At 37.4% G+C, this 23,604-nt stretch overlaps 3 protein-coding genes and 1 pseudogene across 9 annotated transcripts; 3 read left to right on the top strand and 1 right to left on the bottom strand.

Moving 5' to 3' along the window:
• The first annotated feature begins 368 nt into the window (after nucleotides 1-368).
• Nucleotides 369-3,750, top strand: LOC121263610. Its single transcript, XM_041166590.1, has 3 exons — nucleotides 369-1,185; nucleotides 2,103-2,183; nucleotides 3,084-3,750. The coding sequence occupies exons 1-3, from the start codon at nucleotides 807-809 to the stop codon at nucleotides 3,485-3,487; spliced, it is 864 nt and encodes a 287-aa protein (XP_041022524.1). The 5' UTR covers nucleotides 369-806; the 3' UTR covers nucleotides 3,488-3,750.
• An 88-nt stretch (nucleotides 3,751-3,838) lies between these two features.
• LOC121263608 lies at nucleotides 3,839-9,385 on the top strand (annotated as a pseudogene).
• Nucleotides 9,386-10,283: 898 nt separating this feature from the next.
• Nucleotides 10,284-14,260, top strand: LOC121263609 (aspartate aminotransferase, cytoplasmic). The gene is made up of 12 exons (XM_041166589.1): nucleotides 10,284-10,582; nucleotides 11,146-11,217; nucleotides 11,494-11,555; nucleotides 11,635-11,718; nucleotides 11,847-11,946; nucleotides 12,038-12,158; nucleotides 12,427-12,590; nucleotides 12,707-12,844; nucleotides 13,175-13,296; nucleotides 13,438-13,532; nucleotides 13,633-13,753; nucleotides 13,926-14,260. The coding sequence occupies exons 1-12, from the start codon at nucleotides 10,352-10,354 to the stop codon at nucleotides 14,008-14,010; spliced, it is 1,395 nt and encodes a 464-aa protein (XP_041022523.1). The 5' UTR covers nucleotides 10,284-10,351; the 3' UTR covers nucleotides 14,011-14,260.
• A 648-nt stretch (nucleotides 14,261-14,908) lies between these two features.
• On the bottom strand, nucleotides 14,909-23,144 carry LOC121263606 (transcription factor MYB3R-1-like). 7 transcript variants are annotated; one of them, XM_041166584.1, is made up of 13 exons: nucleotides 22,897-23,144; nucleotides 21,976-22,190; nucleotides 21,091-21,145; nucleotides 20,865-20,922; nucleotides 19,747-19,841; nucleotides 19,541-19,644; nucleotides 19,270-19,398; nucleotides 17,259-19,074; nucleotides 16,586-16,923; nucleotides 16,202-16,316; nucleotides 15,876-16,112; nucleotides 15,558-15,635; nucleotides 14,909-15,284 (listed from the first exon to the last, which is right to left on the bottom strand). In XM_041166584.1, exons 2-13 carry the CDS (start codon nucleotides 22,050-22,052, stop codon nucleotides 15,228-15,230), a joined length of 3,159 nt encoding a protein of 1,052 aa, XP_041022518.1. In that variant the 5' UTR covers nucleotides 22,053-22,190; nucleotides 22,897-23,144; the 3' UTR covers nucleotides 14,909-15,227. The 7 variants fall into 7 exon arrangements, with proteins under 7 accessions (XP_041022518.1, XP_041022520.1, XP_041022514.1 ...); XM_041166586.1 differs by having other exon boundaries at nucleotides 16,586-16,920; nucleotides 22,897-23,143; XM_041166580.1 differs by having other exon boundaries at nucleotides 16,586-16,929; nucleotides 22,897-23,141.
• Between the last annotated feature and the right edge of the window lie 460 nt (nucleotides 23,145-23,604).

Genomic DNA, 23,604 nt, shown 5'->3' with positions numbered 1-23,604 from the left:
TCCTACGTGTAAAAAAGTGTTGAATTGGAAAATATTATGAGTTTTGCATATAAAGAAGTTTTGAGTTGATATGAGTTTAATAATTTAAGAGTTAAATGTTTAAATATTGAACTCAAGTTAAAATTAAATTGATCAGCCGAATATGTCAACCAAACGGAACATAGATCAGCTAGAATAGAAAAATATTAACTTAGAACTATTTTAATAAAAAAAAAAATTAAAGATGCATTATTATCCTAAAAAATAACCTACTGATCATGTTAGTAAAAAAAAAAAAAAAAAAAAGATACCACGGAGCTCGAGGTACAAAGTGTGATAGCCCAACGAATCCTAGGGTGGGGGATTATACGCGTCACCACACGAGAATACCCGATGCCGCCAAAACTTTCGCGGAACTGCGCCCTCTAGAAAACCTGAAGTCTAGGACGCGCGTACGTACTTGTAGAATTCCCTCAGTACTCCAGTTCTTTTTTGTGGTTTTGCCCTTTCTAATTTATTTATTTGTTCTAAACCTCACCGCCAAATCTTTACAATTAGGGTTCGTATAGTTTCTCCCAATTTCTAAATCCCCGAACCCTAGCCTTCAAACTAGCTCTATATCACTCTTCTATAACGAGACAGGGTGTTCTAAAATCAGTTATAAGTTCAAATTTCATAGATCCACAATTATTTGTTTCGTGTCAGTTGGCTGTAATATGAAACCCAGAAACCTGAGACGAGCTTGATTTCGCCAATTATAATTGAGATCGAAGGCTACTTGATTGTTGAGTGAGGGCACTGGACTGTTTTACGACGACTTGGGTCCGATGGCGATGATCGGCGACGCGCTTCGCCAAGCGTTCATGCCGAAGCATGAGTACGAGAGCCTCCGGGAGGAAGAAAAGGCGTGGGGCAAACTTCAGAGACCTTTCGTAATGGCTTCCATGGCTTCCATCTGCCTAGTACTAATTGTATGTACCATTATTAGTTTGAGCATAGTGTTCCCGCCCGACATTGGGAAGAGGCCATTTTGCAGTGATGAAAGGCTTCAGCCACTGACTATTAACACGAAAGGAGGGGGCGATTCCGATCTGTTTCCTGGCGCGTTTTATCTCACGGACCAGGAGACTGTGGATTACTACTGGATGGTTGTGTTCCTTCCCTCCATCTTAATTTTCTTCGTCTCGGTTGTCTATCTTGTTGCAGGTAAGTTTAAGTCTCGTGCCTCTCTTTTATTTCCTTTTTTACTGTCCTCCTTTGGAAGATCTTGATGCTAAAAATTAGTCATTTTAGGAATGGTTCCGTTTAAAGGGCGTGATCTGTACAGAAAAATCTAGATGAAAAGATAGATTCTACAGACAACAATTAACCACACGATCTGCAGTTTAGACTATGTAGTTGATATGCACGCTATAGCATTAGGACACGCCTTGTGTGTAACATCCTAAGCGTAGCGTATACTACCTAGAAGGCTTGAATGAGAATCGGGTCCAGAATATGTATAAGCTACATGTGAGATTGACAAATTATTGGGATTCAGCTATTGGGCTACCTTATGAAAATCTTTTTCTGAGAAAGAGGAAACTGTTAAGTAGTTTGCTTGGAAAACTGAGTTTCATTGTGCACCATCCTAGGCCTAGACTACCTTGAATGTGAATAGGGTCCAGGATGTGTATAAGCCATATGTGAGATTGGCAGATTATTGGGTTTCCAACTCTTGGGCTACCTTATGATTTTTTGAGAAAGAGGAAACTGTTAAGTAGTTTACTTGGAATACCGAGTTTGAAACTTAATAAAAGGGCTCGTGCAAGGCAATAACTTTTTCGATTTTATTTAAAGCTGAAGTTTCATAACGAAAAGGGAAGGTGACGACTCCCTCTTCTTGTTTTTTAATTCAAGAAAGCACTATGGTTCTTCAAACTAATAGTGGAATTTAAAGTGCTCGTAAGAAAATACTAGTGGATTGAAAAGTAATTTCAAGAAACTTTTCAGAGCAGTTTCTCTGCATGTTTGAAAGGACTCTTGCATTTCTGGAATCTGGAGTGTTGCTTAGGCATTTCTGAAATCTGCTTTCTCTATGCATAATGACTTCCAAATTTCTCATAGTTCTGGTTTTGCTGCAGGAATCACTGTTGCTTTTGCTGCTCCAGCAAGACATGGGTGCTTGAAGGTAGTCGAAAATAATTACTGTGCCTCAAAAAGAGGTCTGTTCTCTCTCTCTCTGATGCATAAATGAAATGTATCTGGCATGAGTTGTATTATTCTTTCATGCCAAATACCCCCTCTCCTTTCTTTTTCCAATTGTTGAATACGCCAAACAACTTACTCTTTATAAAATGGAGTGGGATCTTGGTGTATTTAATATTTAGCTGGAGTTGTCACTTGGGTGTTGCCTTTCTTTGAATCCTTTCTTTGCTCTTCTCATATCTAATCCAAGTAATGGCTTAAAAGTCCAATGCATAAACAATTTAGCCCACCGAGTGCTGGTGTGGCGAGTTTCTCCTGAAGTAGCTCTGGTATGCTTCATTTGGCCAACAAGACAGCGGAAAGAGAGAAAATTGGGAACCTTACAGTTTCTAGGATGCTCAAACTTGTTTCATCTTTCATAACAAAAGAAGACAAGTACAATAAGTTCCACTTTGTTCATACTTTCCTTCTTTCATTTGGAATACGAATTTAGGATATTTGTTTGCAATATTTTTGTAGCCTTGCTTATCTTCAGGAAACTTTTTATAAAGTTTTCTTGTGGTGATATGAACCACAAAGTCCCTTCTTGGATTACATATCAATAACAGAAAATCTTGGCATCTGGATTATCAAAAGTTAAACCTAGAGCATAGCTACATGTCCTTCCTCTTTGCTTGCCTTTTTGTTCAATTTTCTCTTTCTGCAAGATGGTGGAGGAAATTAGTGCAGTCATACCCATGGAGATGCTTACCACACACATGGATTTATCTGAAATAGTTCCAAGTTCCAACTGTTATATCTCAATTTTTATCATATCGTTTGTTTAGTCTATGATAGGCTGAAAGACTGGGTGTTGTATGATGAAGTATGAACAACCTCAAATAGGTGGTTTGAAGCTTCTTTATTGTAATTTACAGGTGGCATTCGTTGTCTCTCTCTGCTGAATACTATCTTCGCAATCATTTTTGGTCTTCTTGCATTATTTCTTGGATCAACGCTCCTCACATTAGGTAACAGCTGTTCTGTGCCCCTGTTTTGGTGCTATGAGTTCACATCATGGGGGCTGGTTATTTTGTATGGAGGAACTGCATTCTTCCTAAGAAGGAAAGCAGCCGTGATTCTTGGTGAGGTAGATTTTAGTGCTAGAAACCTTGGGCTGGAAATGCTGGAAGCTAATCCCTTGGAAGTCACACCAGAGGTGGAAAGGCGTGTTAATGAAGGGTTTAAGACATGGATGGGGTCGTCCCTCTTATCCTCTGACGAAGAAGATGAACCCGAAAGTTATCAGGAAGTGCCTCCTCCTCATATTGTTCAATTCTAACAGGCAAAGGGTGTGAACTACACGTTTTTTTTTTTTTTTTTCTTTCTTTCTTTCGTCTTTTTCAATTACCTTATGATTTAGGCATGGAGAGTAGATGGAAATCCAGTTTTGGATTATTGAATGCACCAGCTTTGTCATGATGGTTGAACGAATGCCATACAAAACAAGATAGTGCTAATTGGCTGGGGATAAGTTCCACTGTATGAGCTGTCTGTTCATCTGTCATCCTAGGTAAATATTATCTCAGCAATGTGGCTTGGTGATATTTTTTGTTGGTTTGATTATCAGTTAATTTGGTCTTATGATGGTGCAGCGCTCTCTTGCATGATCATGGTGTTGTACATATTTTAGTCTGGGGGATGGCGGTGAATATGCACTGCCTAATTGTGGTGGTCATGTGTACTGAGCTTCTGTGATTAACTTTACATCGTTTGCTTATGATCGATTTGCATAATATCCGGGAGACATTACTATATCATTCCTTAACTTACTGAAGGTAAATTGCCTCTCCGGGAGGAGAGCATCTCTTAACTAAATGGTGTATCGGTAATGTAAAGAGATGGGGCTCGACAAAATTCTCCATTTCTTTTGATTGATTCGACAAAATTCTCCTTACATGCAGGGACTTTTTTTTAAATCGATGAAAATAGATAAATTTAATCGTTTATATTTATTTTAAAACACTCAATCATGTGTGGGCCAACATTCTCATTAATAAGAAAGTAACAAGTGGAATATCTAATTGATTCGAACTTAGGTACTTTTGTTTTGATATCATGGGAAATTATAATTTGTTTCAAAAGCTTAAATCGATAGAAATAGATAGATTAAATTATTTATATTTATTTTAATGGATGTCGCAACATTTTAATAAATAAACTAGAATAAATAGAAATTGTGTAAAATAAATGGTCAAAACTCATATTTTCTTTATTCATTAGTTAGAAAAGAAAAAGATTGTCGTATAATCAGTTGATTAGGCTGTCCGGAATATTATGGATGGCTCTAATTTCACTATCATAGATCTAACAAAGTTGATAATTCAGTCTTTTACCTGTTATTTCTTTTACGATTTGTTCTCTTGCTCTCGCTAAGTTTAATTATTAAGAGAATGAAAAATAAGTGATGCAAAAATATTTGAGCACCAACGGAAAAATTGCAAAATGATTAATGATTTGGAAAATAATTTGAGAAGCTTGATAATTACTTAGGATAAACAGAAAAAGAACTGATAATTTGAGTCGTAAAAGTATAATTCCAAGCTCGCCATTAGAAATGGCATTATGGCACATCCGGATTTACTGGATCGAGCTGCTTGTGGTGTGAGGCCCAAAGACTGCTAGGGCTAACGTTTTGGGTATCTTTGGTGTTAGATATCTCCAACATGCGCATCGGAGCCCAATAGCAGACGATCGATCTGTTTTTCCCAATATAAAGTTCTACACCTGAATCAAATCTCTCACCTGCTGAGCTCTTCCGTCTCCTCCGTCTCCGTCTCCGTCGTCCTCTCTCAGCAATGGCGAGCTTCGAGAACGAAGACGCATCAGCCAAATCGGCTGCGGCGGCCGCCCCACTGTCATCTATACAATCACAGAACGTCGTCGGGTACGACCCCAAATTCGTACCGGACTCGGTGAAGTCGTTCGTGGTGCACCTGTATAGGCACATCCGGGAGAAGAACGTGTACGAGATCCACCAGATGTATGAGACGTCGTTCCGGACGCTGTCTGAGCGGCTCTTCAAGGACACCCCCTGGCCTTCCGTCGATGCCGTGGCACACTACGTGGACAACGACCACGTTTTCTGCCTCCTCTACCGCGAGATGTGGTTCCGGCACTTGTATGCGAGGCTCTCCCAGACGCTCAAGCAGAGGATCGATTCCTGGGACAATTACTGCAGCCACTTCCAGGTGGTACTCCACGGGGTCGTCAACCTGCAGTTGCCCAATCAGTGGCTCTGGGACATGGTCGATGAGTTTGTCTACCAGTTTCAGAGCTTTTGCCAGTATAGAGCTAAGATGAAGAACAAGACCGACCAGGAGATTGCGCTTCTCAGGCAGTGTGACCAGGTGCGTTTTTCAATCTGTGCTCTCTGAAAATACTAGGATTTTTATTCCATGATTTGTTGGTAGTCGGACTCCATCTACACCTAATCTCATGCTTATATATGCGTGCTTCTTTATTTTGAATTATGTTTTTTTTTTTTCCATTTCTGTTTTTTCTGTTTTCCAACATTGGCTGCTGAAATTAGAACGATTGTTTTTTTAACAGGCCTGGAACGTGTATGGTGTGCTCAACTACTTGCAAGCTCTTGTGGAGAAGTCCATGATCATTCAGATTCTTGAGCAGGAGAAGGAAGGTCTAGAACAGTTTAACTGTAAATGATGGGTACGATTACGATTGTGGGAGTAATGTCTTGAAGGTTTTGGGTTATTTCAGCATGGTGGGATTGCTGCGAGTTCATTGCCTTTTAGGTGATTATCATACTGGTTTAAAGTGCTTACTTCCAATTGACATTAGTCAACAAGGCGTCTACACAATTGTAATAGGAAGTCACATTACCACCATATATCATTATGGATTTGCCAATCTTATGTTGCGCTGGTACATTAATCAATTGCTTTGTACGTTAGTTTTTTTTTTTCAATACCTTGTACATATTAGGTTTTAAGGTGCTTTGTTTTTTTATCTGTAGCTGTTTCGATGTATTTGAGGTGTATGCTTTGTTTCTTGTCTAATGACGCGTAGCTCTCTGCCGTTTTGTTCTCATCTTTAATATCCATCCTTTTAGCGTTGTTACATTTCTTTTTCCTCTGTCTTTTAATTTCTTGAATAAAATGTTGGATTCCCACTGGAATCCTTTTCAGGTTCTTTTAAGCTTGATGTTATAAGGCATGGATGGTTGCCCTATTTCTCAAATCTCAAAAAAGTATGAGAATGCTTTAAATTGTTTGTTGAAAGTATGGTTTTAGGGAAAGCTTTCATAGGAATCTGAGCGTCAATTGGTCAGATGTGGAAGAAAATTTAATCACTTGCCGAATGCATTGGTTCCCTTGTTTCTTATACTCTATTAGAGGCTCTTCCAAACTTCTGTTACCCCTAGTTTTTTAGAACTTGTAGCCATTATTTACAGCCTCGCCTAATTTTTCAAATTATGTTGCTCTCCCATTATTTCATCTCAAAACACCTGCAACATTTTATATTAGAAGGGCTCATTGACAAGTAAAATATGGGCCAAAAATCTTCAGAATCGTAGGAAATTCTGATGGTAAAGGAGTTTGTATGTGTGGGTGGAGCTCATAAATAAGCAAAAATAAAACCAAATTACTTTCATTTAAAATGTTCTTGGTATGCCTTTCTTGAATTTATAATCTTGCTTGTCAGCCGTCTCCATACATTTTTTCTTTTTTGCTAATGAACTATAGTCTGCTTGACATTTTCCCTCTTCATAAGAATGAAGTTGGAGGGTGAGGATGTGGATTCAAGACTCATTGGGTGCATACATAACTTACCATGAACTGTGACTTTTCTTTACAGGTATGTGGAGGCAATTCGGGAATTCAATAAGATTCTTTTGTACATTTACAAGACTAAGCACTATCATCAGAAGTCTCCACAGTATGAGCAGATACTGAAGAAAAATGATCAGATGTATGCCTTACTGGCAATTTGCCTTTCACTTTGTCCCCAAGTGAAGCTTGTTGACGAAGTTGTGAACTCTCAGTTGCGGGAGAAGTATGGTGAAAAGATGATCAGAATGCAAAGATACGATGATGAGGCATTTGCAATCTATGATGAGCTCTTCTCATATGCATGCCCTAAGTTCATTACCCCTTCGGCTCCAAGTTTTGAGGAGCCTCTTGTAAATTACAACCAGGTATTTACTTTTTGTTTGAGCCCGTGTACTTTGAAAAGATTTAGACTTAACTGTGAATCTCTTTTAGTATTTTCTGCTTTCAATTTCCGGTTGTCGCGCAAAATTTTGAGATTAGAGAAAAGATATATGCTTGTCTGAAATTGTTAATGACTGATCTCTGACCAGGAAAGGTTTTGCATGTGAAAGATAGTCAGTTTGGGAAATTTCTCATGAAAACTAGTATTGAATGTTTTGATAATTGTTATTTGAACTATTCAGTACGTTTGGTTGTGTATTTGCTCTCTCTCTCTCTGTATTTTACCAAATGAATTTATTGCAGGATGCCTATAGGCTTCAGTTGAAACTATTTCTTTATGAAGTGAAGCAACAACAGTTATTATCAGGTGTCAGGACCTTCTTGAAAGTGTATTCAACCATCTCCCTTGGGAAGCTTGCAAATTATATGGAAGTTGATGAGCCTAAGTTGAGGTATTTCGTGAGGAGTTCGTCGTAGGCTGAAATATGTCGGTTCCTTTGTGTGATAACTGATAATACGTAAAAACAACGTATATATGTGAAAACAGCTTGTTTAGCTTTTTTCTTTTATGTCTCACAGGACTATCTTGATGACGTACAAGCATAAGACACATGCTGTTGATGGTGATGGTAAAATCTTATCCAATGCTGATGTGGATTTCTACATTGATGACGTATGTTTGTTTGATTACTACAGTCATTTTATTTCTTATATTTTTTTTTTTTTGGGGGGGGAGGGGTTTGTGGGCTTTTTTGTGAAACTCTTTTAGGTTGAAATTGTCCAACCGCATATTTGTGCTTCTTGAATTTATGAGATGGCTGAGCTTAAAGATAAGTTTGAGCTCTTGTTTGTGGAATTTTTTGGAAATAAACATAAAATGTGATAGTAAAACTAGGCGTAGTAGTTGTCAGCTAAAGTGATGCCCTTATCCTTCACTTTCCTGTATGATTGTATCAACCCACATACATTTAACACGGTGTATTACTAATAATTACACGTCTGTAAAAAATTGAGACAAGGCTGTGAAAAGTTTTGGTGACTTTGGATTGGCCTTCGCTCGTGCTTGGCAACCCTGCCAGTTTAAAGTTCTTTTGGTATTTGTTATATGTGTGTTGATGTTTTGGGGCATAACTTCAGCCTATTTACTTAAGTTAATGCACTAAAGCTAAACATAGAATCCCCAAAGCCAAACAAGGCCAGGGTATTGAAAAGTGGAAGATTTTTAGAAGAGCCGCTCTCCTTAAGGGTGCTGCAAGTCACCTTTTCATACTGCTGCAGGACACGATTTGTGTTGTTGAATCCAAACCAGCTAAGGGATATGGAGATCACTTCTTGCGTCAGATTGTGAAGGTATATCAGTTCTATTGCCGTTAACTGTTTTTTTCTGACATTCCAAATCGATTTGTTTTTTTTTTCAACAAGATGTTTTTATGGCAACAGCTCGAAGGGGTGATCAATGATATGGACAGGATAAAGCTGGACTGAGTTGCCCATCCACTTCTAGTAATGGACCCCGTGGTCTTTCCATTTGTTAAAATTTGTTTCCTTTTTCCTTGTTTAGTTGTTTATAATTTTCCTGCATTTTTTTATTAGTGGATGCGGTTAGCTGTTAAATATGTGGTTGAAATCAGTAGTGCTTTTCTGAAACCATACTTTCTGGTTAGAAAAAGGATTGACTATGAACATGAATGTATGTATGATGTGCATAGGGACGGAAGAAGTGTTGTCCTGTGTTTGCCAGCATGCCGCCTGAGGATACCAGATAGTGCTCCAATGTTTTTGTACAGTTGAACGTTTGCTGAGGGTCCGGACAAATGAGCAGACAAGTGTGAAGTCTTGTGCAGGGAAAAAAAAACTAATGCCAAGACCAATGGAAGAAAAAAGCATAATTAATCCTTGAATGTGATGCATGGAACTGCTTTTGACTTTTGAGACAAAAACAGGAGGCTAACCTCGGTCTGCTCTACTCAAATGCCACTTGTCTAGATGATTTTGAACTCAATGTTGTATGTGCCCAACTCCAGCCCATCTATTAAACTTTGAAATTTTGAATTCCTTTCTTAGCATTATTTCCCTATTGATAATTATAACCAAAATCGTGCAGAAAAGAATAATAAGATTGAAGCCGATGCATCCACTCATCCGTGTACGGAAGGATTACAAGAAATATCTTTAGTTCTGACAATAAATAGATTGGTGAGATGTTTTGATGGGACAATTAATAGGATGAGTTACAAACTTCATTGGTTGTTTTGGTTGACACAGAATAACTAATTTGGAGAAAAATAATAGAGCTTAGTCCATACGGTTCCATAATTTTTTTTGTTTAAAAGCAAATCCACTTTTGATCATTGCAAGATTTGACTGAATTAGCTTGTATAGAATTTGTGGTTGAAGATGATATAAGAATTTTTTTTTTTTTTTTGGTTTTTCTTGGAGTGTGCGCAAGTTTATCCTTAAAATTCCACTGTCCAAAAAAAAAAAAAAAAAAAAAAAGTTTATCCTTAAAATTCCAAACTAAGAAAATACGCTTGGTTTTTAGTCGTATAATTCAGCCTCGATTAAAGTGCCAGTGCCAGAATTGTTCTCGTTTGTCGCCTGTCGGTGTCCAACCTTATCCTTTGAACTTTGAACTGTTGCCTTCGCCGGAGGAACGAGGGCTGCTTTGTCATTATCCTTTAAAAAAAATAAATAACAAAAATATAACATTTATTTGTCGGATGACAAAAATATAGAGATGGTAAGAGAAAATAAATTAAAAATACACAGATAAAAGACAGAATAAGAAGGGTCCAACTGATGGAAACACGTCGCCACGTAACAACTGCCATCACTCGCCGCGTAAGCATCGGCAAACCCTTTTGGTTTTTTTAATCCTTCCTCCCTCAATATAAAATGCAAAGCATGCACCCGTCCCCAACACAAACAAACACGCGCACCCGAGAAGAATAGAAAGTAGGGTGGGGTCTAAAATGCGCCCACAGGTAACCTCAACCGAAGCCCATTGTATTGGTACACCTCGTGCTTTTTCTTCATCAATCGATCGAAGGTTGAACACTCTGGCGAGACACCTTGTTGCCCCATTGCTCCTGTTGGACTCTCAGACTCGGAACGATATCATGTCTGCCTCTCCCACCTCCGGCTTTCATGCCGATTCCGTCTTCGCTCACATCGATCGCGCTCCCGAAGATCCCATCCTCGGGGTACTCTCTCTCTCTCTCTCTCCCCGTCTGTTCGCAGAGAAAACAGCGGGAAATCTTGAGAAGATTAATTTTGTGGAACTAGTGATAGTTCGATTCCACAAGATTCTTGTTCTCCCCCCCTACGCGTCTGTACTACATTTTTTTAAAAAAAAAAAAAAAGAAAACTGTGATCAATCGATAGAAAACGAGTTTCATGTTTTGTTGCGATTGAAATGACCTTTCGTTTTTTTTTCGGCTTGTGGATGTTGATCGCAAAATCTTGAGACCTTGTGATCTCCAAAACTTTTTGCTGACTCTCACGCTAGCTAATCCTTAATTTCGCAGCAGTAGCAAAAGAGTGTCGAGAAAACTATCTGAACTGATTTAACTTCAATTTTAACCATTGGTTTCTTACAATTAGTTTCAATCTTAATCTCATTTTACACACGTGTGTATAAATATATAGAATATATTGATTGGTGTTATGAATTGTAAATCGCCGCGGATGTTGAGCAAAAACTCCTAGACTGGACTTTTCTGTATGTTTGTTTCGATAATAATCATGTATCTTGTTTGATCAATAGGTAACTGTTGCATATAACAAAGATCCAAGCCCCATTAAGCTGAATTTGGGAGTTGGCGCTTACCGGACCGAGGTGATTTTATTTTTTCATGGACATATTTCACATACTGTTGTTGAAAATTTGTTCAACAAGAACCACCGTATTTCGTTGATTGCATATGCAGACTTGTTTTTCCAAACTTGATGTTTGGACACGTGAATATATTGGCCAAGCGTAATGATTGCATGTGGCGTAATTTATTTTAGATAAACAATTTGAAGGAATCCGATTGGTCTGAAATGTTAGGCTTCATATGCTTTTATATCTTTATGAAATGTTGCTAAGCTAGCAGAATCAATGGCGTAACAGGAAGGCAAACCTCTTGTTCTGAATGTAGTGAGACAAGCAGAGCAGCAGCTTGTTAATGACAGGTAAGGTATTTTATGTTTATCAGTGTGATTTTAAGACTGCCCAAAGCAGTGATTGAAAAGGAATTTTCATGATGTTCAGGTCACGCGTGAAGGAGTATCTTCCGATTGTGGGACTAGCAGACTTCAATAAATTGAGTGCTAAACTCATTCTTGGTGCTGACAGGTATGGATGCCTAATATTTAGGGGGCAAATTAGATCCAGTATTCTATATCATGTTGTTTAATTTAATAGGTTTCTTTGTTTCCCTTTGCCTGACTATTTTTTTTTTAATTTTTTGGTGATGGATATAGCCCTGCCGTTCAAGAGAACAGGGTTACAACTGTCCAATGCTTGTCTGGTACTGGCTCATTGAGAGTCGGTGGTGAATTTTTGGCGAGACATTATCATCAAGTAAAGTGTTTGCTTGACTATTCTTTCCTTAGCTATTATAATCTGATCATCACATGGCATCATATTAACCTTAATCTACTTTAACATGCAGCGCACAATATACATTCCCCTGCCAACATGGGGAAACCATCCAAAAGTATTTACTCTAGCAGGTCTATCTGTGAAAACGTACCGCTATTATGATCCAGCAACACGTGGGCTGAACTTCCAAGGTTGGCGCTATCCTATTTACAAGTCATGAATTGATTTATTATAAATATAATCAGATGTTTTCCCTAATCTGCAACTCAATTTGCTCATATTTATCTTACCTGCCTCTTATTTAAATTTTTTTTTTTTTTTTTTTTATCTTAAGTTGTTTGTTTAGGTTGATATGTAACTTTTATATAGTTTGTGTCACGGTGTGTTTATGATTCTCTTGAATATGTAAGTGGCATATTTCTTTCTCATGGCTAGACATTACTTTACTATTGCTAACAGGCCTCCTAGAAGACCTTGGCTCTGCCCCATCTGGAGCTATTGTGTTGCTCCATGCATGTGCACACAACCCTACTGGTGTTGATCCAACCATTCAGCAGTGGGAGCAGATCAGGCAGCTGATGAGATCAAAAAGTTTATTGCCTTTCTTCGACAGTGCTTATCAAGTACGAATCTGTGTTTGCAAGAAAGATAACTTCCCCTCTGACTAGGATTCAAATTCCTTTTCCTTGTTTAACATCATTCCATCTCATGAACTCAAATCGTTATTTTGATATCAAAGGGTTTTGCAAGTGGAAGTCTGGATGCAGATGCACAGCCGGTTCGTATGTTTGTTGCCGATGGCGGTGAATGCTTTGTAGCTCAGAGTTATGCCAAGAACATGGGACTCTATGGTGAACGTGTTGGCGCCTTGAGCATAGTAAGACTTGTTACACATCCCACTGTTAATTTTTCATACCTTTTAGTTGATGGTTTTTAGATTGTATGGGTGTATGAGTTCTATTTACGTAGAACAACAATTTTTATAACTTTGTAGTTTTGATTCTTCAGCGCATTGTTTCTTATTACTTCTGTTGCTTATTTTTTAGTGCTTTTCTCTGTCTATTTGATTGCTTCTGTCTAGTAGTAATTGAGATGAAAATTTATATCGGATCAAATTTATGCTTCTTACATCTGTTGTTTGTTCACCAACAGTGGATGTCCATCTTTTTTCAAATTGTTCTTTCTCAATTTTTATATGTGAACGTAGGTCTGCAAGACAGCTGATGTTGCAAGCAGGGTTGAGAGCCAGCTTAAACTTGTCATCAGACCAATGTATTCAAACCCACCCATTCATGGTGCATCTATTGTGGCTACAATCCTCAAGGACAGGTAATCATTCTAAGCTTGACAAGATGCCTGGCTAACACAATGAGGCGGAGGATTGACTTAAAAGTATTGGGATAATGTGATAGCTTCCACTGTTTTTTTATTTTTTTTCTGTTGCCTGCATAAAATGTTTGTCACTCTCAGGGACATGTACAATGAATGGACTATTGAATTGAAGGCAATGGCTGACCGTATTATCAGCATGCGCCAGAAACTTTTGGATGCCTTACGCGCTAGAGGTAGGTTTTTTTTAGATTTTGTTCCTGTTGTCTGAGTGATTGTATGCCTTAAAAATATGTGCATAGCGCATGCATCTATTTCACGGATTCTATTTGGCAGGTACACCAGGGGACTGGAGTCATATTATTAAGCAGATTGGAATGTTTACTTTCACGGGATTGAACTCGGAACAAGTTGCTTTCATGACAAGAGAATACCACATATACATGACTTCTGATGGGTACTCAAACCTTTCCCAGAACTCTTGCTTCCCAGGCATTAGTATTTTGTTCTGTCACGGTCTTCCTCTCCCTGAGCACATTCGTCAGTATAAAAATAGAACTCTTAAAAGCTATACGGATATGAGATGATTTCAAATCGAATCAAATTCTTGCTTCTGTCCATTTATGCAGGAGAATTAGCATGGCAGGCCTGAGCTCCAAGACGGTCCCCCATCTTGCAGATGCAATTCATGCGGCAGTTACTCGCGTGGTCTGATTCTTTTGCTGGCCTAGTGAGACTCTGGAAGGCCTCTCCCCACATCGGGGGACTCTTTCCATTTTGCTATTTTGTTGTAATAATGGCTACTTCAAGTACCGAGTGCTTAAAGCTGTCAGTGCTTCATAAGTGAGGTAATATCTCAATAGATATTTGGTTTTGAGCTTTAAACTCTGCCTCTGGGCACGTATTTTTATAGCTTGTATTTGTGGCCGTGTTGCGTTCTATAATAGTCCCTCCTTTTCCTCTATTTCCTTAACAAAATATGGAAGAAACCATGAAGAAGATTAAGGGCCTCTTTGGGGTTGTATTAGGAGTCTTAAAAAAGTACTAAAATATGGAAGAAACCATGAAGAAGATTGTTTGATTGTTGCATATTAAAATGTTTTTTAATCTCAAAAAACTAGAAAGTATGTTTAAGGGTGCAAAATGTAGTGGCAATTTTAAAGAAGCCTCGATAAGCGAAATAGCCATACAACTTTCAGGTAGTTATAGTTTTGCCTTTTACTTTCTATCAAGGATATTGTCGTGATCTTTACAAAATTAAATGATATATATATATATATATATTTTTTTTTGTCGTTTGTATCCCGAAATGTATTTTTTTTTTTATATTGTTTTCAAATAAATATAACATATTTGAAATTAATATTTGAAATAGTAAAAACTATATCATCCACCTCAATCCCAAAAATGCACTAAAGTCTAAAAAATCCATCCATTTCAATGGCTACACAAAGCTTATACCGGCCGAGTGCTTCGCCAATATAGGAAAAAAGGACAAAAAGATGGAGGGCTTTTCTTGGGTCATGGCTTTAGTGGTTTCATTATGCAAATGGAACAGATCTCCAACGGATTGGCGATTTGGATTACCTACACTTCATTAACCTACATAAAGTGAATGACATAACATTTAAGTAAATTATTATGGAATCCGCTTCATGTATTTATCTCTCACCTTATGCTTTAGAGTTTGGTTAAGAACTCCCAAGAGATCCAAATCCAAATCCTCCTAAAAACATAAAACATATGTAACGCTTGAACCCTAAACTAATTACAACAAATCTTTCCTTTTACACATGGCCTAGGCAAAATGCTCATTGCTCAGCTAATTGAATCCCAGAAGAAAGTCGGAATTGTCTGCCTTTTTCTGCGAGAAAGCATTTTGTTATGCTCTGGGGGACAAACAAAATATGTTCATGTGGGAACTCTAAACATTATTCTGCTGGGTAATGCGACGTGTAGATGCATCCTCTTTTCGAAGAGGAAAGGGTCTGCCCGTCAAATGAGAGGAGGGTAACATGGTTTAATAAGTATAATGCACTTAGAACAATCTTCTATCACTTAATCAAATTGTAATCCAGCACTGGAAAAGAAAACGAGGAAGAATATTAAAAAAAAAAAAAAAGAAAGAGAAAAAAAAAAGAACATATATATAATATATTGGCTTCAAAATATGAATATGACATCAAAAGGCCTTTAGTCATAGGAAACCGCTATCTGCAATTCTTCAAGAGATAAGAAGAAGGACTACTTGACAAGCTTACAGCATTCGAGGGTTTCCCATTCTCTGTTCCCTTCCCGGGTGTCCCACATTCACTGAAGTCAAGGGTGCGACACTCTGTCTGCAAAGTTCCATAACAATCTAATTCAGAAGACTTCATTATATTTATTAGGAATCTAATAAATAATAATATAATCCAAGAATTTAAGGTGAATAAAATTGTGGATTCTTGATTTATGAATCGCTCGAGGAAATGCTGTACACGCCAAACTCTATAGAGCTTTTAATGTTGTACACTCGAGCCAGGAAGTTATATGATTTTTTGTTTTTCCTAGAGAAATTCATGAAAAACTGGTCATACCATAACAGTTGGAGCCAAGTGGGAACGGTTCCCATGATGACTGTAGGGTAGACGACTGTTCTCTTGGTCCCTACTCCCATGGTTGTTGCATTTTCCCTTTTTCAATGTTTTTGGAGTTTCATTTCCCAAAACCTCCTGAGCGTTGGCATAAGCAGCAGCACTGTGCTCGCTTATGTGTTTCATCAACCCAATGGCATCATAACTTCTATCCCCTGGGCTCATAAAATACCCTATATCCTGGAAGAAATCCAGGGTATTAGTGGAAGAACCAGAAATCATATCTAAGACCTTGTACAAAATACTTTTAACCAGAATTTGTGATATACCTCAATTGTTATTTCAGTATCAACCCTTGGGCCTGGCAGAAAAGAATTGATGAACCAAGGGGATTTCCATGCTGAAGGGGATTCGATACTTCTTTTAAATGGAGTTCCACCAAATCTGAAACAAATACCATCATCAAAGGTATTAGCGACAATCATGGTCAAGTCTTTAATGATCAACAAGAAATCAGTAGGGAATATTAAAATTAAGCGCAGCAACATCATGCTGCTGGTATTAAAATCCCACAAGTAACTTCTGCAGTTGCATGCAGAAGAGAAAATGATACCAGCATCATCCATGACATTATCAACAGTAATCACCCAAAAAATATGCCATGGCAATAACAAGAAAGCTGATAACAAAAACAAAAATTGGCTGAATCTTACATGCCAAATGTTTCAACGCCAGCATCATTCCGTACATTATGGCCAGCGGTCTCCAGAGGAGCTGATGAAGAAGCAGATTGAGTGCATGTAACTGCAATTGAATGACTTTCATTCTTTTTCCCACAAAGAGTAGGGGAGCGAAAATGTGCACATGGATTTCCTGAAGATAAATGATTAGAAATGCCTCGGTCTGATGCAGCTGCCAAGCTTCTAGATTGTTTATTTCTTGGAGTTCTAGAGCTTGAACTTAACAACCTGTCTGCTTTGGAACCAACTTGATCGGGAGAATGTAGAAGCAGATCATTCATGTTATGTTCAACAAGGACGCCAGAAGGCTGCTGGACCTGACAAAGGTAAAAATTAGAGAAACCACGACACAAACACACAAACATAGATATACTAAACCTATTGCATAAACTTAATTCTAACCCACAATTGACAACACTCATAAACATTAATACTAGCTTATTGGCAACACTGCAATAGTAACCACATCTTAATTTGTTCTAACAAAGTAAAAGTCATACTCTTTACTTTTTTTGGATAAGTTAGATACTCTTTACTGATTACTTCATTTTAGAAAACTAATCCTGCTTTAAATTTTATTTTTAAAAAGAAATATACAAAATCTAGTAAAATAACTCAAGGCAAGGGCAGCAGTGTCAATATTAACCTTGGTCTTAGCATCAACATCAGCAGTCGGCCGCTTCACATTGCCTTGCAAATTACTATCATCAGAATTTTTCTCTAAATTTCTATCATCAAAAGATGAAGTGCCATCTCTTCCCTTTCCCTCAGCCCCTTTAAAGGCACAATCAGTATTTTCTTTATCCATAGTGGAGGCTCCAAAGTTTCTTTTACGATTGGATGATGGAGAGAAAGGTGCATTTTGGGTACTGATTTCATCAAATACAACATCTAAGTGAGAAAAATGTCTGGTCAAGCTGGATGTCATGTCAATCTCTAGCTTTTTGTCACTTCTTCTATCAGATAGTGGTGAAAACAAGTTGCGGTGTCGTTTCTTCAATATGGATGGTGTACCTGTGAAAGTTTTAGCCGCACTCTTCAGAAATGCATCAGGACTATCATCACGAGATGGTGAATCCCACAGCCTAAATGGGGTGATACAGTTCATAGAAGACATCATAAGTTGGCGAATTCCAAGTGGGCTATATTCTTGTTGTGTATCACTACCAGATTGTATCAGATCACAGCTTAAAAATGGAATATCCAAGCTTGGAAAACGAGGAGGCTCATAACATAGTGCTCCGGCATCCTGCTGTTCCAAATGTACATGTACTCTCTCACCCACAGAGGGGCATGTGTCTGTGATATCCGATCCTGAGCCAAAAGTATTTACAGGGACTAAGTTTGAAGTTTCCTTTACATCTGGTTGCTCTTGCATTCCTGTGTTATCTGTACCATTGTTGCAAGGAGAATTGGTCAAGTCATTGGTATAAATAAATCCCTCATGGGCACCAGTGACAAACCCTTCTTCCTGAGTTTCAAACAACTGGTTAGGTTCATCACCATATAGAAGTGTACCACAGTCAACAGATATAAGTGATGATAGGAACCTAAAAGATTGAGAGCACGGACTTCCCACTAGATCAGACCTTGGAGGACAATAAGATTGTACAGCTGAAGTTCCATCAGCTTCAGGTATGATGCAGTTTGATGATTGGCAACAAAATGAATCAGTGCATTCCCCCAAGGGAACAATATTAGAAACTTTTGTATGATTTCCAGAGAAAAAACCATCATTTAATGCCTCCGAAAATAGAATTCTACAACATTCATCATCAGGTATCCTCATGTTCTCTAGTTTATATGAACCCATGGTTATACACCCCGTTGAAGTAGAAGCTCTCAACTCCGCTGAAGTTTGACATGGAACATTCATTGTTTCATGGCTTTCATTAGTACCCATACAATATGTTTTCAACTGTGATGATTCCTGCTCCACTTCCAATGACGAGATATTTGGTATTGCATGTATATTAAACTGGTGATCCCCACCTGCAGAAGTTCCGGCATCATGCGAGAAATTTTGTTCCAGAAATTTGTCAGAGCAATCTGCTTCACAAGTAATATTTGGCATTGAAAAAGCAACATCTTCCAGAGATGTGTAATATTGTTCAGAACAAGATGGTGGGCTCGAGCTTTGTTCCTTAGCTGAACCAGATTCTCGAGTCAATGGGAATTCTTCACTGGCATGCAAAACTGCATTGGCCATATCACTTGAAGACTTATAGCAACCTGCAACAGTTGACTCTTGACTGCATTCCGATGTTTCCTGTGTTTCTATCCCTTTGGGACCACTATCATCTCCACTACCCTGCATCCTTGAAGATGATGAATGCATGTGTTGATTTTGATGTCCGATATGAGGAAGCGCTGGGAACTGAGCGAGTAAACCTGATGCCAGATAAGAATCCAATTTCTTTTTCACAGAACTGTTCCAATGATTTTTTATAGCATTGTCTGACCTGTTGACCACACCAGCAGATATATGACAAAGTAAACAATTTATAAGTTCTAAATGTTGTTATAGAATAGTATAAGAATAAAACCTATAGTCCCAGAATTAGAGTTTATAAGAAACGGAAGAATTTAGAGAAACTAAAACAAAGTAAAATAGTGGCAGATTACAGCCTTCTTATACAAGCTACTACTGCACAAACCTTCCTGGCAAGAACTTTGTTAGCTCTGCCCATTTGTTCCCATAAATCTGATGAGCACGAATCAAAGCCAGTTCCTCTTCCTGGGTCCATGCTTCTTTGTTTATAGCAGGATTAAGATGATTATGCCACCTAAATGTGGTATCACTTCATGTGAGTAAAGAATGCAGCATACAATTTCTGACACAAGCTACATGCAAGACAAAAGGGAAGGGGGGTATTCAAGGTAAAGAGAAAACTATTAAATCAGCTAGAAAAAGCCCTTTAGTCATACCTTTCACGACATTGCTTCCCAATACGCCCAGGCAAATGCTGTGCAATGGTGGACCATTTTTTTGGACCATACTTGTTCACCAATTTTACAATTATTTCATCCTCCTATAAACATTATGCAAAAATAGCTGGTAGAGTCATTTAATGCCACTTTTGGAAAAAAAAACACGGAATTTATATGAATAGCAACCAGATATTGTAAGTCACCTCTTTAGACCATGGACCTTTGACAAGCTCTGGATTTAAGACCTTCTGCCACCTATGTAGGCATTGCACATCGGTTCTGTCCTTGAAACACTCCGCTGCATGGCCAAATTTTACAACTAATGAAGAAGTTATGAAAAATCAAAAGTACCACCAACTAATAGTTAATAAAGCACATTAGCAGAAATAAATGGTCAGATGAAACAAGTACAGCAACTGCACCCAAAAGTGGTTCAGTCCAAACTTTAGAAATAGATGGATATTGGAGACAAGTGGCGAGGGCCGCAAGGAAGAGATAATAGCCTATTGCCAGGACATGGCCCAGCGTAGCAGAAACAATCACAGTTGGAATATTTAATTTTGATTTGACTTCAACACATACCTCAAAAGCTCGATCCAATCTTAAACGAGTAAGCCTAATTAAAAAAAAAAAAAAAAAGCAAGCTATGTCCATAACATTTGAAAAAAAAAACCCCAGGAAGGGACCCATAGGAGCCCATTTAGAATGAAAAGAAAGCGTGGCACAAAAATGGAAGGAAGAAAGAGGGATAAATTTGTCTGAAACAATCCTTCGGACGAGCTCAAGCAGAATTTTGATGACTCTCATTTCATTTCATCAAAATTTGGAAAGGAATCAACCAAATTCATGTAACACAAAACCTAAACAACAAATAAATTGGCCTTTTTGAAAAAATTCCTCCCTTGTTCTGATATCTTGTCCAATGTCAAAAATTACAAGTTATTGTTACCTCCATTACTTTCCTATAGATGCCAATATTTGTCGTTCAAAAATTAAATAAGCAGAATCCTTTCATTGGTGTTCAAAAACTGTACACCGTCTAAATTAGTAGGCAACCAATAACTCATAAATGTAAAATATAGGAAACAAATGATAAATATAAAACACAGGAAAAATATTTTTTTATTTTATCAGTAATTAAAATTTTATTGATCATAAGAATAAGAATAGACAAGAGAAAAATATTTGATTAAGACATATGAAGGATAACAAAGGATAAAATAAAAGCACAATGACAAAAGAAATGCTGAAGTGTAAGCAAGTCCATCATTTGTTTGATAATATTCTGGTGGAGAGAAACGTATTGGTTCCGCAATAATACCTATTTTTTTCCAGTTCTTTCCTTTAAAACGTTGAACAGCCTTCCGCAAAATCTCGTCCTAAAACACATGGAAATTCGTTCCGTTCACTTAACGAAAAAAACAAACGGCTTTAAATCCAAAATCATCAATATCAACGAAACAAAACAATGAATTACACAGTTAATATATTATCAGCAACGATAACATATTGAAAAATTAGTCATTATAAACAACAATAGGTGTTACCTCTTCTGGTGCCCATTGGCCTTTGGTAGAACGCCTCGTGGGACCAGTTGTCCTCCTAAAAACCATTGTGCAATGTTTAAAACAGTTCAGATGCTAATGGAATAGTCATTGACTCAACCAAGTATAAGCTATGCATGATATAGGTAGAAGTAAGCAATCTCCAAGAAGAAAAAAATTATACTACTAAGAAGGTAGGGCTTTCAATAGAGAAATTACCAATATAGGAAAAAAATTCCTCAACCTGAAGTTAAGTTTCCTAGTGTGTGGTTCTAGAAGACATAAAAAATAAATAAATAAAGAGAGAGAGAGAGAGAGAGAGAGAAGCTGTTTCCCGGTATTTTTATTTTTCTTTTTCAAAAGAGCAGCCATAAAGGCAAGAAAGGCCCAGTAGGGCATGACACAAGGGCATGAACTATAAGAAAAAAAAAATCTTTACCACCAATTAAAATAGTGTATCATCTAAAGTTGTGCAGGAAATACAGAAACTTGCTTGAGATAACCTGTTTATTAATTAAAAAGGGGGGAAAATTACACCTTATTCCCTCAAACTATCACTCCTCTTGCTCTTGCAGTATGACCACTAAACTATCAAAATTGTCCTATTACCTCCAAACTACACATGATGCAATTTGCCCCCAAACTATCGTCTATATAATGAGTAGATCTTAACGAGGGAATAATTGCAACTAATATATCAAATTGGAGGCAGATCTATAATTTTGATAGTTCAGTGAACATGTTGCAAAAGGAATGATAGTTTGAGGGGATAACATGATTTTCCTGGTTCCAGAGAAAGAGGGAATGCCCAGTAAAACATTAGCAGAGGAAGAACATCGGAGACATTGAAATGACAACTAAAAAAGATTCAAGATGCTATTAGAATACCCGTGTAGAGGTCGCATTTTCTGACCACCATCACCAAGCCCATCTTGAGGAGTATAGATTGTCTGGTCACCTTCCATAGTTTCTTGACAAATAGGTAAACCTGCATACCCCAATTCCCATGCGACAACAACTCTCTCTGGAATATGCTCTCCAAATCATTATATTCTAACTAAGAAGAGCCAGGGGCTACCTTTTCACACGAGAGAACCCACAGACTGAGGAAACGAAACACATACAAAAATAGAAATCCTAAAATTACTTGCATAATCGTCAAAATTGATAGGAAAAACAAAATATGATAAATATATAAAGAGTAGATACAAACAAAATATTAGAGAAAACTAGATAGGGGAAAAAATCTATAATTCATAATTGGAAGAATCGATCCATTCGAGGTGAAATCAATAATCACATATAATGACATTTCAACATAAATAGAACAAGCTTCATCCACAATTCAACTATTGCCGAGCTGGTTAAACAATGCTTAAGAGGTCCAAGATATTTCCAATTCATTAACCACAACCTGGCACCTATCAATCCCTCAAGTCACTGAACTTAAATGACATTGAACAAGAATCGTGCTGTCTAGCTCAGATAATTTTGAAAATCGTAGGAAATTCTTGCCAGTCAGGGGAGTTTTCGAAACTAAAGAAAAGATCTGCGACTTATAAAAGTGTTGCAAGCAATATACTATGCATCCGAAAAAACATTGAAGATGTTCCAAAAGAAAACCTAAAATCCATCGAACTCAAACAGGGAAAATTAAATTAAAAAATCTGGATAGATTGCAAGAAAAATGAGATAAATTTCAAGCTTAGTTGATTTGAATAACTAAAATTCGATTCTATCCTAAGCTCGTTGAAACTGAAAAATAACATCCAAGAAACATATTTCAAGTTAAAGCAAGCAAAAGCCTACCTAAGGTAGGCACTCAACGAACTGAGCTATAGAATGCGAAACGAAGAGAATCGAACGGGAGAGAAAAGTAATGGTGTGATCATAACGATGCGCATTTGCAGATCCAGACGAAGGAAGATATACAAAAAGTAGCAGAGAGAGTCGATCTGCAAATGAACTTCGGAGTAGAGAGGAGAAAATTTGAGAGAGAGCGAAAAGGATCCGTAGCTTATTCAAACATTTAAGGCGGACTCGGGAGTTTCAAACCCTATGGTTAAAGGCCGAGCAGGTTTCGGTGAGTGAACGGGTGAGATATAGACACGTGGAAATCGCAACACTTCTGATAATCGGTGTTTGGTCTTTTTCCAAAAGTTGAACCGACAAATTATTTTTCTTCAGCAAAGTATTATTTCAAAAATCTCGTTTTGTAACATATTACTTTTATTTTCGTTTAAAAAAATTAATAATTGATGGACAGTATCATTTAAGAGTAAAATGATATTAGTTTTATAAGATATTTTATAAAAATATTTCTTATTTTAAAATATTATTGTATAAAGTATTATGAAAGGTGACGTGTTGATCATTTTTCATCATTTAAATAAGAGAATAATATATAACATTTTTTTTTTTTAAATAAAGGTCTCTCTCCTAGTCCTACCCATCTTTTGTTTTTAAAGCGGATCTTTTGACTTTTGAATAGTTGATATAACAAAATTAAACTTATAA

Source organism: Juglans microcarpa x Juglans regia, chromosome 4S (assembly GCF_004785595.1).
Source record: "Juglans microcarpa x Juglans regia isolate MS1-56 chromosome 4S, Jm3101_v1.0, whole genome shotgun sequence".
In the NCBI taxonomy this organism is placed as follows: Eukaryota; Viridiplantae; Streptophyta; class Magnoliopsida; order Fagales; family Juglandaceae; genus Juglans; species Juglans microcarpa x Juglans regia.
Note: the sequence above shows the minus strand (reverse complement) of the source record. Positions and strands in the feature narration are given on the sequence as shown.